Source organism: Melospiza melodia, chromosome 5 (assembly GCF_035770615.1).
Source record: "Melospiza melodia melodia isolate bMelMel2 chromosome 5, bMelMel2.pri, whole genome shotgun sequence".
NCBI lineage: Eukaryota > Metazoa > Chordata > Aves > Passeriformes > Passerellidae > Melospiza > Melospiza melodia.
This window is the reverse complement of record NC_086198.1, coordinates 79,237,801-79,253,757: the sequence shown is the minus strand read 5'-3', so window position 1 is coordinate 79,253,757 and position 15,957 is coordinate 79,237,801. Positions and strand designations below refer to the sequence as shown.

General features: G+C 40.4%; 1 protein-coding gene across 7 annotated transcripts in view; it reads right to left on the bottom strand.

The window, feature by feature from the left end:
- PPP2R2C (protein phosphatase 2 regulatory subunit Bgamma) overlaps positions 1 to 15,957 on the bottom strand; it is a 187,745-nt gene that overhangs the window by 130,038 nt on the left and 41,750 nt on the right. For 2 of the 7 annotated variants that reach the window (XM_063157588.1, XM_063157590.1), the window contains exon 1: positions 1,184 to 1,704. The exons of 2 other annotated variants lie outside the window; for them this stretch is intronic. Coding sequence is in view for 2 of the 5 variants with exons in the window: in XM_063157594.1 (XP_063013664.1) it covers positions 1,184 to 1,253 (70 nt within the window). In the remaining 3 variants the exon portion in view is untranslated. Of the gene's footprint in view, positions 1 to 1,183; positions 1,706 to 15,957 lie in introns of those variants that run through there. 3 more of the 7 variants (XM_063157591.1, XM_063157587.1, XM_063157594.1) reach the window with 2 other exon arrangements.

Sequence of the window (15,957 nt, the reverse complement as noted above, 5' to 3'; positions counted from 1 at the left end):
GAGGCAAGATTAGCAAGCAATTACACCAGTCACTGGTAACAGTTACAGTATACAGCATTTTTAATTTTTCTTCTGAAAAATCTGCCTTGTGGTCCTGGCACGACAAAAATCATCCTACTGTTTTCTCCAATCTAAAACAATTCAAATCATCAATAATCAAGAGAGCATCAGCTGATCACGTTTCAGGATGCAGCATGGGAGTATTAAGTGACTGAGCATTGATCAAATGACGACAGAATCTGGAGACTGTGTCTCAAGGAGTATTGGCTGACCCTGATGTTAAGTATGTTCATATTATATAAGCCTACAGTGAGTTACTGTTTCTGCTGCTGAAAAGTGCTGTTAAAACTGCACATACAGATATATTTGCAAAGTCAAGCACCTACAAACACATTTCTCCTGTTCAATCAATCTTAAAATGGCCTACTCTTAAACCAACTTTCTGGCAAGGAAATACAGACCAGTACCTGACCCAACCATTTCACGTTCTCAAGGTAAATTCTCTCAGCATTTAAGGTATGTCACCTGCAGTAAAATTCCTTTTTATGTAATAACCTACAAGTCACTGAATGATTTAAAATGAAGGTGCCTTCTCTTTTCTCATGTACTTTGCACAAGGAACAGAAAGCAAGCAGCAGCATTTCAAAAGATGATGCTTACATATCCCTTCTAAATGCCTTCCAAATGTATACAGTTCTCTAGGGAACAATCAACTGAGCAATGTCTGTAATGCTCAGGATATAATTACCAAAATGAGATGCATAACCTTCATTACACCAGCAAACAGTTAACTTTACAGATTATTTCTCTTACTTTGGTGCTCTCAAACCTTTTTTTTATTATTATTTTTTAGTAATGAAGTGCTTCCAATCTTCTACATTGCAGCTAGTGAGCATTCAATGCCAGGTGCTGCACACCTCACTAGCAGAAACTCAGCACAATGCAAGACCTTCTCCAGCCCGTGTACTTTCATACGCTGCTGTAGCATGACAGAATGTCTTCGGGATTCAGCAAATTCAGACAGATTCTGTTGCTACATCCCACAGAAAAAAACGCCCTGAAATCCCCCCGTTTAAAAAAGCAAAAAAAAAAAAAGGAACAGCTTGCATCTCCAAACATGACAGTGCATTCCCAGCATAGAATATGCAATGCAAGAAGAGAAAAATGACAATATTTACGTTACCTTCAGTCACATAGTTGTGGTCTCGCAGAAAGCTGTGGTTAATTTTCCGTGTGTCCGTGTCCTCGCCCATTTACAGCAGGATTACTCAGCATGCCTATCCGCAGTGGACTGATAGCATCAGCAGAGGTCGTCACAAGAGCACCATCCATGCTGCCACTGCCTAGCAGAGGCGGGGAACACACCGGGCCACTGAGCACAGCATAATGAGGGCTATTGAGGCAGCACACATTGGGAGGGGGGCGAACAACGAGCGGGAAAAGAAAAAAAAAATAGAAGAAGGAAAAATGGGGGAGAAAGGGAAAAAGAAGAAGGAGGGGAAGAACGGCTCCGAGAAATTACGGATGCAGAAAGCCAGCAGGGAGCTTGCGTGAAGGGAATACTTCTCGCACAGTTAAAGAATAGCCCAGTTGTGTCGCAGGTACTCCGAGCACGAGTGGCCCCGCAGCGGCTGCAGCAGCGGGAGCCGCCCGCAGCCGAGCGGTGCCGAGGGGTGCCGAGCGGTGCCGAGCGGAGCGGAGCCGCCCGCAGCCGAGCGGAGCCGTGCCGAGCCGTGCCGAGCCGCCCGCAGCCGAGCCGGGCCGCGCCGGTGTCACACGCCCGTGCTGCATCACCCTGGCCCCTCCCCGCCCGCGGCCCAACCGCACCGCATCTGCATGGAGCAAAGTGAAAAATGACACTGCAGGTAATTATTTCAGCTCCTCCGCCGCGGAGATGGGCAAGGAGAAGAGCTGAGGGAGGGGATGAGGGAGAAGAAACTTCAAGCTGATGAAAGGCGTTTGCACGGACACGTACTGCACACGGAGATGCGGCCGCGGTTTTGTGCTAGTCTCGCTGACATCTGCAGCAAGAGCAACAGTCGTTCAATGTCAGCCTCTACAAATATTACCGAAACTGCCAAATATCTGCCTGTGCAAAAGGATTCGTCAGAGGCAAGGCAACCGTTTAGAGGACATAAGATAAAATAGCTGTTACTCATCTTTTTTTACCCTCAGTTTTGTAGATAAATGTAAAATTACAAAGTATTTAAGAACCACCTCTCTGGCTTCCCTGTACAGGAAAGAAAACCTGGACAAAGGGAATGTTTGCAGGTCATTGGTTTTCTTAAACCTGCTACTCTCTCAGTTCATTATCCCATCACCTTGGAAAAGCAGTGTTGAAATGCACATATGCAGAAATATGAAAATAAGTACAAGAGGAAAATTACTCACTTGCATTATAAAAGAAAGCTTTCTCTTTATTCCAAATGCTTAATGGTTTATATTACAGCAAAATTCTTTCAAGTGAACAGACAAACAGTTTCCTTTAGCTTTTGGTATCTATTCAAGAAACCACAAACTGTTTGCTGCAGAAAATATGTATTCAGAAAAGGTAAGCACCACTGAAGTTTAAATATTTGAAGAGAAAGCAAATGGCTGTATACCAAAACCACCACTACAGCATGATAAGAGTGTGCACAACCACAAAACCAACAGAGAGAGAATCTTGTGCTTTAGGCCCTGGAATTGAATATGGAAAGTACAATTCAGTTTTTACCATTACTACAGTATTTTGTGTAGTATTTTGGATCGATTTTTATCTTCTTTTTTTTTTTTTGTATTTGTTTTTCTTTCTTTCTAATGACCTAGGACATACAGTTCTTGAAGGAAAATTCAAGTACCCTGCTATTCCTACAAACTGGCACATGACTTTGAAAAAAGTAGAGAACTACACAAAAACCTGCTCAGGAATAAACATCTAATTTCAGGATTAAGCAAGGCTGGAAGGGAAAGAAGAATAGCAACAGAATGACCTCCATCTTTTTCTCAGTAATAAAGCAAAACAAAGCTGAACCATCTCCAGCCTAACAATATTGTAAAACCTTTGCATTTGAGCAGGTGGGAAAGTAAGAGAAGTTATTCTGTACTTGCACCTATACAGAACACATTTTACAATACTAGGAATGTTATTTCTGCATTTAGAGCATCAGTCACTACTGTGGCAGTACTCATCGCTCTCCAGTATCTGCCCTGTCCTCTTCAGAACAGAGGAAGGAAGCCTTGCAAATGCTGATCCTTAGTTTGGACAACATGGTTCTAATCTATGTGATGATTTATTTTGCCCTTCCCTGACACATTATGTTCTTACCTTGGATTTGTTTCTCCAAAGGCAAAGGGGTCTATGAGCATAACACAGTGCACACAAAATCCCAACTCTGCCGAAGTCCTTGGCAAAGAGTGCAACAGTTTACTCTCAACTATTTAATAGTTACACCAGTCTGGGTCAAAAGTCACCTCCCTTCAGCATCTCTGCAAACTGCCTGCCCTTCCACAAGTCTGTCCAGATCCCTTTGGAAAGCCGCCCTGCCCTGCAGCAAATCAAAGCCTCCAGTGGAGACCAGCTGCCAGCTAGCTCCAACTCCATTTACCACCACTCCCTGGGCTCAGCCATCCAGCCGGTTTTTACCCAGCAAAGAACACACCCATCCAAGCAAAGGGCTGCCAGTTTCTCCAGGAGAATGTTGTGGCAAACTGTGTCAAAGGCTTTACTCAAGTTCATGTAAGCAACATCCACAGCCTTTCCCTCACCCAGCAAGGTCCCTTCACCACAGAATGAGATGAGCTGGGTCAAGCAGGACCTGCCTTTCATGAACCTGGGCTGGCTGGGTGTGATCCTGTACGTGCTGCTTGAGGCTGCTCAGGACAATCTGCTCCATGACCTTCCTTGGCACTGAGGTCAGGCTGACAGGCCTCTAGTTCCCTGAACCCATTTGATAGATGGGTTCTATCACACTTCACACCTGCTGCCCTCCGGGCAGTTGGGACCCACTCCTCCCTGTTACCCAGGGCTGCTGGTGGATGATGGAAGGCGCCTCATGAGCACCCTCACCAGCTCCCTCAGTTCCCTCAGATCCCTCAGGATCCCACAGATTTGTGTGTGTCTCAGTGGTGCAACAAGGCACCACTGCACATAATTTCCCCTTGGATTATGGTGGCTCCTTTCTGCTCCCCATCCTTGTCTTTCAGCTCAAGGGACTGGGTACCCACAAACAATTTGCCTTGCTCTTAAAGACTGAGGCAAAGAAGGCATTAGGTACTTCATCTATTTCCTCATTCTTTGTCACTATTATTTCCCCCTGCATCCAATATGGAATGGAGGTTCTCCTTAGCCTTCCTTTTGTCCCTGATGTATTACAGAGCATGGATTCCCTTGTGAAGGTAACACTGAGAAGCTTCCTCCTATTACTGTAATGATTCCTAAAACTGAAAGAAATGTCACCCTGCAGGGCATTTGATCCCAAAAATCAAGCAGCACATTTGAGTAAAAATGCATAGGAACAACTTCTATCTTCAAATACACAGAAAATGAGCATGTGTTCTGTCCTTTCTGAGAAAAAGAATCACATGGAAAGATTATTATTGAAAATAAATAGATAATATATTATGCAAATGATGAGTACAACATCAAAAAAGTCACACTGACAGTCTGTAAAAAAACATACTGGAACCATTTTCTTTGTAAATACCTCTACATTTATGTGACCAAGGTGGTTGAGAAAATTCTGGCTTTCTTGTTGTTCCTGCTCTTCCAGGAAAACTCACTAACTTTTATTTGTCCTCAATCACTTCAAACATTACTATTTCTATGGTCTGTTATTTACAGCCTACACTGGTTATTTTTTAGGTGTAATTTAAGCAGATAGAGGTGTTTTCATTTTTCCTAGGAGCAAAGCGGACATTTTTTTGTGAAGTCAAAATTGTAACTTCCATCCAGAGATAATTTTCTCTACTCACCATTGGAGAGGTTCATGGACAACTGGGTCAAATCACATTCACCTGGTTCTTCTTATTTTTAAGTTAAAAACAATCTCATAAAGAGGAATGGAATGAGGAGGAAGCCTTTAACAAAAACCCTAGACAATATTCCCAGCGTGCATGCAAATGCCTTCCCTAAGATTATGAGCCAAATCCTTACTGTGTGGCAAATATTAGCACTCCACTGACTTAAGTAGGTCAGTTCACATGAGAAAGATTAGCAAAACTCTGCTCTAAATTTGTAGCACAATGCAAATTTGTGAGCCAACACTTGCAGATAACTAGCTGTGCCATTTTAAAATGCTACTTATTATCAATCCCACCTATAACCTACGTAATTTGATCTGGTCAAATACCCAGGGAGAAGGTGGTGAGGAAGGAAGCTTTAATCAAAAGTGTATCAGTTATTTGGAATTTCATAATAGTCCACAATGCTACTCATGAAACAACTCTCTAATTGAGCTAAATACAGTACAAACAGAGAAATAACTGTGTCCTATACTAAAGAATTTATAAGTAAACTATAAAATAGAAAAGCTACATGCAGATCAGCAGTGACATTTAGGTAAACAGGGAGTCAGTAATGAGGATGGAGTCCTGGTTTAGAACTTTCTTCAAAAGAAGGTCATTAGAGACTGTGCAAAGAAGCAATAAACTGGATTCAAGAGGTTGAAAAATAACTGCATAACAAGAATAAAACAAGCTTAGACATAAAAGGAGGAGAACTGGCCAGCAGGTCAAGTAGGAAAGTAAAAGGCAAGAGCAGGCATGACACAGATGCCAATACAGACTGTGGGTGTCAGTAAAAGAAGAGTTAAACAGCAAAACAAACAAAAATGGATCTGTGCCAGAAGGAGAAAAATCTCACAGGACAGGGAAAGAAAATATTTAAAGAGAGGAATAAACCTACATTTCCCTTTGTTGTTTTGGGCAGAAGAATCAGAGAAAGGGGAAGGTAGAAGGGAAAAACAAACCAAAAAAAGTCAACCAACCAACCAAAAAAAAAAAAAACCTAAAACAAACAAACAAACAAAAACAAACAAAAACAAACAAACAAACAAAAAAACCAGAAATGGTAGCCAGAGGTAGCCAGTACCCCGAGGCAGAAATCAAAACCAATTTATGATACAAATGGAGCTGAGAAGGTAAGGATTGGAAGCAGTGTAGTCTGTAGTCTAACAGTAAGGAATGGAAGAAGACGAGAACAAATCTTTGGCTGAATGACTGTTGATCATGTTTGCTCATTGCATTTCCAGCAAGAAGCTCTACAGCAGACGAGAGGGAGGAATGAGGCATTAGAAGGAAGTTTGTCTTAAAGGTTGCTGTGTAATCCTGTTTATAAACACCTGTTGAATACGGCCATCCTGTTTTGCTCCTGCAGAACATTTATGTTCTTCTCTTAAACACATTTTCTTGAAGAGCCCCTGTTTAGCTTTGTCAGACACTAAGAGCACAACCTTTAGTAACTATTAATATCTGAAATAAAATATCATCAGGTACTCCAAGTCTCCATTTTACCCCTGAATTACTCCATTTTACCCCCAAATTCATCAATCCATCTGAATTAGAATAATTAAGCTTGAACTGCAATTGAAAAAAATAGTAGTGGAATACTTAAGTATTTTCTTCATCTAACAGTGGCTTTAAATGAAATGAAACTGAATTTCCAACTGGCACAGAACTTTAATTATTTGTAAAGCACAAGAGATTTAAAGACTGTGATGGTAAAAAAAAAACCCTTAGAAGTTGCACAAATTTCACCAAAAGCAGACTATCTTAAAATATTACTTTAATTTAATGTTTGTGACATCAGAGGAGGGTTTTAAGAGCTTTGACAGCATTTGCTTCTAACCATATCTTAGTATCAGCAAACTGCGCAAAACAGTGCAAAGTTTCTTCAAATAAGCTAACACATACAATCAGTCAGCCACAAAAAAAAAAAAAATACAACAAAATGTTTAGCCAACCCTTGACAATCACAGCTCATTGAATCTGAATTTGCTTACCAACAAAACATGTTTATAAGACAGATATTGTCTCCCTTTGATACATTTACAGAGATGTAGAACACCCTGCTACTGACTTCTCCAGTTAGGACATTGGCAAATTAGTTTTGCTGTTCATTTGTTTATTCATAATGTCCACAAAAATAAGATTGTATAGTACAGTCATACTTCTGTAAAAATACTTTCATTTAAAAGGAAAAAGCAACAAGGAATTAAAATGCGATAAAAACCCATCACATTTTAACCTTAGCCTTCCTCCAGATCTACTCAGCTTAACAGAGAAGTACTCAGCTCTCAGGGAGGTATAAGACAGCAAATTCACTCCCTTGAGTTTGTGTAGTTTTCCTTCTCAAGTCCTTCTGAAGTCCTTTTTGTATTTGTTAAATAGCCAATATAATATACATTATATTTACTACCATGCAGTTCCTTTTTTGATTATTTCTGACAGCTAAACAAAAGCAAATAGATACTGCCAAAAGCTAACGTAAAAAGCAATAGAACAAAAATTATATCAATCACAGCTCTCAAGTAAAAATTGATTTTGTTTCTTTTAACACCTCATAAGTAATCGTTTGGAATCTTTACATTTACAGCATTTAATTCATATTTTGCTACAGTCTTCAGTTACATTTAATATTTATTTAAAATTATGATGCAGCCCAACAATTTTGAAAAAAACTAATGGCTGCTATCACAATTGGAAAAATATGTCATTATTCAAAAAGGGGAAATATCTTCAACACACTACCTTTTGCTGTGTTAAATCTAAAAATAACACCTGCCCAGAAGAAGTAATTTATTTTCAGCCTACATACTCCAGACACAGAGTAAAACTAATGCCTCCCAGCAGCTGGTGATTCTGGAAAGCAAGCAATTAAAAGTTATCATTGAGTAATTTAAATTACAGAAGCCAATTTCTGTCAATGTCTTTCACCCTCTCTGTTCAGGTGAACATTGCATAAGGATCCTGGGCTGAGTCAGAGCCACTTCAAGGTTTGCAAAAAGTCAGAGCATGGGATGAGCTGAATACACCCCACACTCACAGCTTTTCACAGAGGAGCCAGCAGTTTTGCTCTTATTTTTCTGTGATGTGCTGATGACAGTGGTGAAACTCAACAATCTGAAGAGATCTGGGCCTGATTTAATGATTTTTACTAACTGAGAGAATGCAGCCAGGATATTTGGACATAAGGATCTGGCAAGAAGGCTCCCTGAAGGAAATCAGATGCCCTGAGCTATGACACCCCTGTGGCCCCAGGATGCCCCTCTGCTCCTCTCTGGGGCCACTGCATCATTCTGGCTGCAGTGGAGGTTTCCCATCCTACCACAGCAGCTGCACACCGAGCCCCCTCTGTGCTCCATAATGATGTGTTAATCCAGTCTGGGCACTGCACACAGGTGCCCACGATGCAGAAAGGAAGAATTTGGAAACAGGAACAGTTCCCTACCGACTGCCTGAGCAAGCCTGCAGCCAAAGACCTGGAACTGTGCTACAAACAGCAACTGCACCTTTGCCTGCTCCTTTTGTGGTTTAAAAACACACCTAAAACAAGTTCTGCAAACTATCAGCTAGTGAGCTCAAGGAAGCAGGTAACCAGAGCATGAACAAATTCCAGGAGTGAGTTCTGCACACCCTAGGGGCAAGTTTTAATTTGGCAAATTTCAGAATACTGTAGCAGGTTTCAGTGGGATCTAGGTTTAGCAAGAGATGGAATGCAAAGCTGCAAAACCATAGGGAAAGAAAAAGCAGAAAGAACAGACAAGATGACAAGATGCCAAAAGGAGACACTGGAAGTTTTCCCAGAACTTACTAATTTGAAAGTTAGGCCAATTCAACAACTGCAGCAGGAATGGGAAGAATGGTCTAAGGGAAAGAGCACAGGATGAAGAATTAAAGACCAAGCATTAATGCCATCTGTGAGGCTTTAGCCACATCATTTATCTTCATTATTCTTTTTCCCTCTTCCACTGCCTTGCCTATTTAAACCAAAAATTACAAGAGCATAAACACTGTCTACTGCAGTCATCACACGGAGACTGATGCAGGACCCTTGGGCAATGCTGATACTTATGAGACACTGCTCCTAGCTAAAGAAGCTCATCTGTTTCTAAAACAAGCTTCTGTGTCCTCTAAAACACAAGGCAGATTATTTACTCCACTGCAAACACCACCACAGTAAAAGAAAAAAAAAGAACAAACATAGGAAAATGGCTCAAGATGAGTTTCACATAGAAAATCTCTCAGTGACAGTCTGTCACTGTGCCAAGTAAGCCAGGGACCTTGGTGGGCAAAGGAATACAAAGCCTGAGGAAGACAGTAGGCTCGGGGACAAGTGTTTAAAAAAATGGTTCCAAATTATCCTTTTACTTTCTACAGAGGTTACTCTGCTCCCAAGTTTCTCAAACTGAAATGCTACTACAAATATAAATATATTCCAAACAAGAAATAGTATGTTAGGTTTCATATCATTGCATTGGTGGAGAAAGCCTACTACTAATTTTGCTAATGTAATTTAGTTTTAAAAATACTTTATACAGGTATTAATTAACTTAAATACAGCATCACTTGCATGTTGCCTCATACCTAATGTATGATACAGCTTATCCTTTGTTACTGCTGTCTGGTGTGTATGGGTCACTTTTTCTCTAATGGCACACCCTATGACAGCATCCTCTCTCCAAATTGCCCTGCAACTTCAGTAAAGCTCACTACCATGTTCTCCTGCTGTGCAGGGGAGAAACCCTCTTTAAATGCATGTCTCTACAAGCAAGCCTTTAAAATCATGCTGCATATAGTTTATTCAAACTACAATTTTTATGTTATGGCCTTTCTTGCTCACAAAAAACAAAAAACCAACCCACACTACCAAAAAATTATGAATTCGTAAAGCAGAAGCAGATCCTAAGAAGGATAGTTAAAGTTCTGCTGGAAAGGGCTGGAAATCATGAAGGAAATGTTTCAGTGGCTGTTCATGATGAACAGATCTCAGGCATCAGAGCACACAGTGCCAGAGGCTGCTGATGGGGCTGTCACAAGAGAGGAGCTTCAGGCCAGAGCTGTGTGCTGCCTCCCCAGCAAGTCACCCAGCACACTGCCAGAAATGATCTCCAGACAGCACCTGTCACTGCACAGCCAGGCAAGGCTGCAATTACAAAACTAACTTCATACCCTAAGACAAGATGACCCACATCCCAAATAACTTCTGTAGATGTCAGGCTCTGGAGTGGGGCATAAAGCCTGCTGAGACTGAAAGTCCTGGAAAGAAATTAAATAAGAACCTACACATATATACATGGTGCAAAATAATTATAAAGTTGTCACTTGAAGGTACCGGACAATCCAAAGAAATGTTGCTTAAAATACAGATCAGAAAGGGGCCTGATAAAGGAATTTATAGCAGGGATATAGGCACTGTCAGAACTTCCTTACACTGTGTAGATATATTTGTGTGCATATTTATCTAAGAAAGGGACTGGGAAGAGAGAGAGAAAAGCGAGTGAGAGCAGTTTCCAACCCATGCTAGGGGTTATATTCCTCCTTCCTGAATAGCAATGGACCAAAACACATTTCAGCAGTACCCTGGTGTGGCATCTGGGTGGTCAGGCTACTACACAGTCAATCCACAGAGAAAGGAAAACACTTGCTAAGACAGCTTCCAAAACTGAGCATTCTTAAAAGATTAAGCCAATAAGATACAGAAATTTCGAGAGATGGAGCTTGAACAACTTCAACAGAAAAAAAAATCCAGAGGAAAGAGATCAAAGCAAATACAAAGAAACAAACTTTCCACACAAAATCAAGTGAGGAAAAAGGAAATTCTTTTAAATAATATGGCCTATCATAAAATATCAGAAGCTGATAATTTGTAACATCTCTAAAAAGTTTGTTAGGAACTATAGCGAAAGGACAAGGAGTAATTGCATGTGCAATTTGGAGCAATTGAAAAGGGTGCAAATTGAAAGAGGAAAAATTTAGGTCAGATATTACAAAGAAATTTGTTACTGTGAGGGTGGTTAAGCATTGGAACGGGTTTCCCAGGGAGAAACTGCCCTGGCTATCCCTGGCAGTGTCCAAGGCCAGGCTGGATAAGGCCTTGAGCAGCCTGGTCTAGTGGGAGGTGTCCCTGCCCATGGCAGGAGGGGCTGGGACTATGATCTGTAAGTCCCATTCCACCCCCCTGACATTCTGATTCTTTGACTTTTCAGACTAAAAAAAAAATAATTAAAAATCAAATCAAACTAGCAGCTTATATTCACACTTAGGGTAGAATGCAAACCACAGGCACTCTTCATAACATTTTGCTAATTCAGACCTCAAAATATTTCAGGTAATAATAGTTCAGGAACAATTCCTGCCCATGGCAAGTCTATGAAATAAAATCAACATACAGGATCATTTATTACTGGTTTTGGATTCTATACACAGTCATACAAAGATGTCAGTTTGAAAGGGACTTAGCCCAAAAGACTTTGTTATTCACAGGTCTGCAAAATAATTACATGGCATCTGACAGGGCATTCAACTTGACTCCTTCCTTTCAGCAGTGTAATTAATTAATTCAGATAGGTATAATGCAAGCAGATTTTTCTCCAGCATTACTTTGCACCACAAAAAATAGTTGCATATTTTTCTATTCTCCAATAGCTAAGGTGACATGCAAATCCAGCCATCTGAAGCACCTGCAGATCCTGGCCATCCTGGGCCACAGAGGCAAACAAAAAAGCAAAACAAAAAGCTGCTCTAAAAAGGATACAGTGCTAGATTTCTTTTCTTGTACATAATATTTACTGCAATATTGCTAAAACAGCCTCAAGAGAGAGGAAAAAACTAGTTGTGTCAATATAAACAATGATTTTGCTGTTAGCCTTTCCTCCAGATCATCCAAATATTTAAACTGCTGGAGCATCAGATGTACAATAACAAATGCTGCACCTGCTGTAAGAGCTGAGAGAGAATTCTGAAATAATACTTAGTTGGCAAAACAAAAGCTAAAAATAAATACAAGCCATTTAAAATGGGAAAAAAACCACCAACCCACAGGAAACAAACACATAAGCACTCAATGGTGTGAGGAAAAAAAAAGTAATTTGTATGCAGAAATGTAGAAAGAAATCTGGTACTGGACAACATTAAAAGTTTGCAAGTCATTGCAGAATTTTGAGGAGTATGAAATCCTGTAGTACTTTGCAGTAAACAGAAAATGCACCTAAGCTCTGTTCCACTTCTGGCCACCTTCATACCAACAGCAGCAATCAAAATTCAGAAAAACCGAACAAATCACAGAGGTGATCTGACATTGGAATTTGAGAATTCCAGAGTAAACAATGACTGAGAAGACTCCTGTAGGAACCAGCTGAAAGGAATAGAAGCCCAAACATCAAATTAAATCATTTTTATTTTGGCTCAAGACATAGTTAAGTGGAAATTAAATTATAGGAAAACTTACAATGGAGAGTACAAGTGGAAAGCTATTAATTGATTTTGCAACATAATGAAGGACTAAGCACCTACAAATTAGGTGCTGCAATGAAAACAACAGTAGTGCCTGGCCCCAAGGAGAATTTGGAAATGTTGGGTGAACTGCTTTGCCGACCCAGCGTGGAAACCTCCCACCCAGGGGAGCTCCCTAGAACCAGCACCCAGGAACACTAAACACAAATGCTCAAACAACCTTTTCAGAGCTTAGAGATCTCAAATAAGGTCACAAAAGAGACATGCTTGCTGATATAAGATCTAGACCGTGCGTAGGAATACACCTATTATATAATTATATACATTTTAGATATATATATATATTTATATAATTGTGTGCTGCTAAGTGATATGGGAAATACAGTATCATTTCCCTTAGTTCAAGGGGAAAAAAAAATCTGAGTATGGACATTTGTCGCAGACATCTTTTCATTAAAATCCTTTCATTAAGATTAATTTGTCGCAGACATTTTTTCATTAAAATCCTTTCATTAAGATTAATTTTTTATGCTGAAGCTGAGAAGTTTCAGCAACAAATATAAACAATGGTTATCTGCTGCTGTGGAATGCAGCAGGTGGATCCATGATTGGTCTCCTGTGCGTGTTTGTATTTACTGACCACTCACAGCAGAGCTGCTCTCGCTCTCTGCTGAGACACAGATCTTTGTTGTCATTCCTCTCTATTCTATTCTTAGCTAGCCTTCTGAGAACCTTTTCTTTCTACTCTTTTTAGTATAGTCATAGTGTTATATATATCTCATAAAATAATAAATCAAGCCTTCTCACCATGGAGCCAACAATCTCGTCTCTCTCTCATCCTGCAAACCCCTGTGACCACGGTCACAGACATTCACCATATTTCCTGCTTAAGTTGCCCCCAGCAACAATTAAATACAAAAAAAATTGTTATTTGTAGAACCAGAAATTATCCCAAGCAAAATGAGCACGTCTGTGTCTTTGTGATGGAGATGCTCACCATGGCCAGGAAATCTGAAATTTTTGAGCCAAACCTGAGGTCAGTTTCAAGTTTTTACACTGACAATTACATTATGTAACAGAAAAACAGTCACCTGAATGGGATCTGGAACCACAACTGCATGCAACAGTGTGTAAGAGAAAATTCAACTTGGCAAAGGGGAAAACAGGAGCCCTCACCAAACAGAGGCCAATAACTGCTGCTGGAGAAGGAAGGTCTGCTAAGGAAAAGCAGGACCCAGTGCCTCACTAACCACTTAAACAAAAAGGAAGGGAAAGGGTGGCCACTTAATAGTATAACTTTTGCTGAACTCTGCAAAATTATATTTAACCTTACTTACAGCTAGACAGGGATTAACACAGTTGCTAAGCAAGCATAAATGCTAGGCCTTAGCACATCTGTAGTCTGTAAGAGAATGAACTAATTTCCACTAATGAACTGCTGAGCCAGCGCAAGGCAAGGACCAAAGCATGGGAAACGTAATGAAATAATGGTATATTTGAGACAATTATAAATCAAGGAAAAGAGAATGATTTCTCTTGAATGAAGCTTCATGGAGCAGCTACCTGGGGAGGCATGAAGAAAGCTATCTATGAGATACAATACCTAAGGGCACAGTGACCAGCAATCCGAGGACAGAACAGAAGCACTAAAACAAGTGAGTAGTCCAGCAAAGCAGGGAAGTGAGCTGTGGTTATGGCAGTTTGGCAGAAATAAAGACAAATTCAAAAGTCAACACTGTGGGAACAGCAGAAGAGGATAAACACTGCAGACTCCAGCAGCAGAAAACTGACCCTTTGTAGAGACATTAAGGTTTTTCAGAGAAAAAACTTGATACACCAGGAGGGATATCCTTTGATCCCTCAGGCCACGAGCGCAGGTTGTAAGAGAGGGGGTTGGTGTATCTTATGGGTTGGGAGGGCATAAACCTTAAAGTAAAGGTGTCTACCATAATCACAAAATTACAGAGTCACAGAATGGTTAAGGTTGGAAGGGAGCACTGGAGGTCACCTGGTCTGACCTCTCTGCTCAAGCAGGGTCCCCAGGAGCACATTACTTGGGATTGCATCCAGACAGCTTTTGAGGATCTCCAGAGGAGATGAAATTACATATGCTAATGACTATAGGCTGTTTCTCATACCCACTGTCATTTATGTAATCTCTTTAGTTACAGAATTCCTCTGTCAACACCCCCACTGCCATCCTTACCTCACACCCTGCCTCACTGATTGCTGACACTGCTCGTGATCCTGACTTGTTCTGATTATCCCATAGCTAAGTGCCACTGATTTTTAGTTGTCATTGCTTTGCTTTGCCCATAAACACTGTTGAACTGTATAAACTGTTAAAAAATCCTATCTCCCTGTAAAATGATTCTTCCTTGCCAGATAATACTGCTGCACACCCCCTCCATCAAAGCTAACCCACATTAACACAGTGTCAAAAACATAACAAAAAGGAAATACTGTTGCATTTTCTGTTAGGATAAATATATGCATGAAAGAAATACTCTAAGCCTGGCTTGAGCTTTCAAGGTAATTTCTTCGTTTCAGAAATGCAGTGGAGAAATGAGAGCAACATGGTAAATTTAGCCATTTCCATGAAGTGGCACCCTATGAGCTGACTCCATGTATTCAAGTATATTTAAGCATACAGCAAAGCACTGTGTAGTATCTAACCAAAAATCTCATCCTCATATCAGTTAAGCCCTTTTACAAATTTGAACATGCAGCTATAGGATAAAAAAATTCTTTCAAATATGATGTGGCTGAAACATCTGGTAGTATGCAATTTGCATAGTTCTATTTAAAGACATTTAATCCAAAGATTTCAGCAGTAGCACTCTTAGAAGTGTAATTTCTGTAACTCCTTGGGACAGTAATTAAGAGTGGCTTCTTAATTGTTCAATTAATCTGTAATAAACCAGGAAGATTTATCTTTTATTTGTGCCAATGATGGGAGCTTTTCAATTTTACCAGAAAACATATTAATAGACCAGTAATTTTATACAGTATCATTTCAGAGGAAGCACAGTAAACTATATATTCTATAATATCACATTATTACATTCTCAAGAAAGAAACAAGCGGGTCAACATATTTCAACAATAGTTGAAATAATAACAAAGGAATAAAAGTAGATTTTTGAAATTGCAATTTTACAATGCATTTAACTGTCCAATTCTCCCTCTGACACTCCAACATCTCACACATATTTTGTGAATACAGTAAATTTGCCCCAACCTCCACTGTGCAGCTGAGTTGTCCTGCATCTTGTTGGTGTGGGCAAATATCAGCACTGCTGGGTCCTGTAAGACAGCTCTGGCCAGCACAGGCAGCAGGGCTGGCTCAGGGCTTTCAGACCATCCATTGCCACATTCCACAGCACTGAGGACTCACATGAGCTACCAGAGGATGAACAGTCACTCCCCTTCCCTTCCCTTCCCTTCCCTTCCCTTCCCTTCCCTTCCCTTCCCTTCCCTTCCCTTCCCTTCCCTTCCCTTCCCTTCCCTTCCCTTCCCTTCCCTT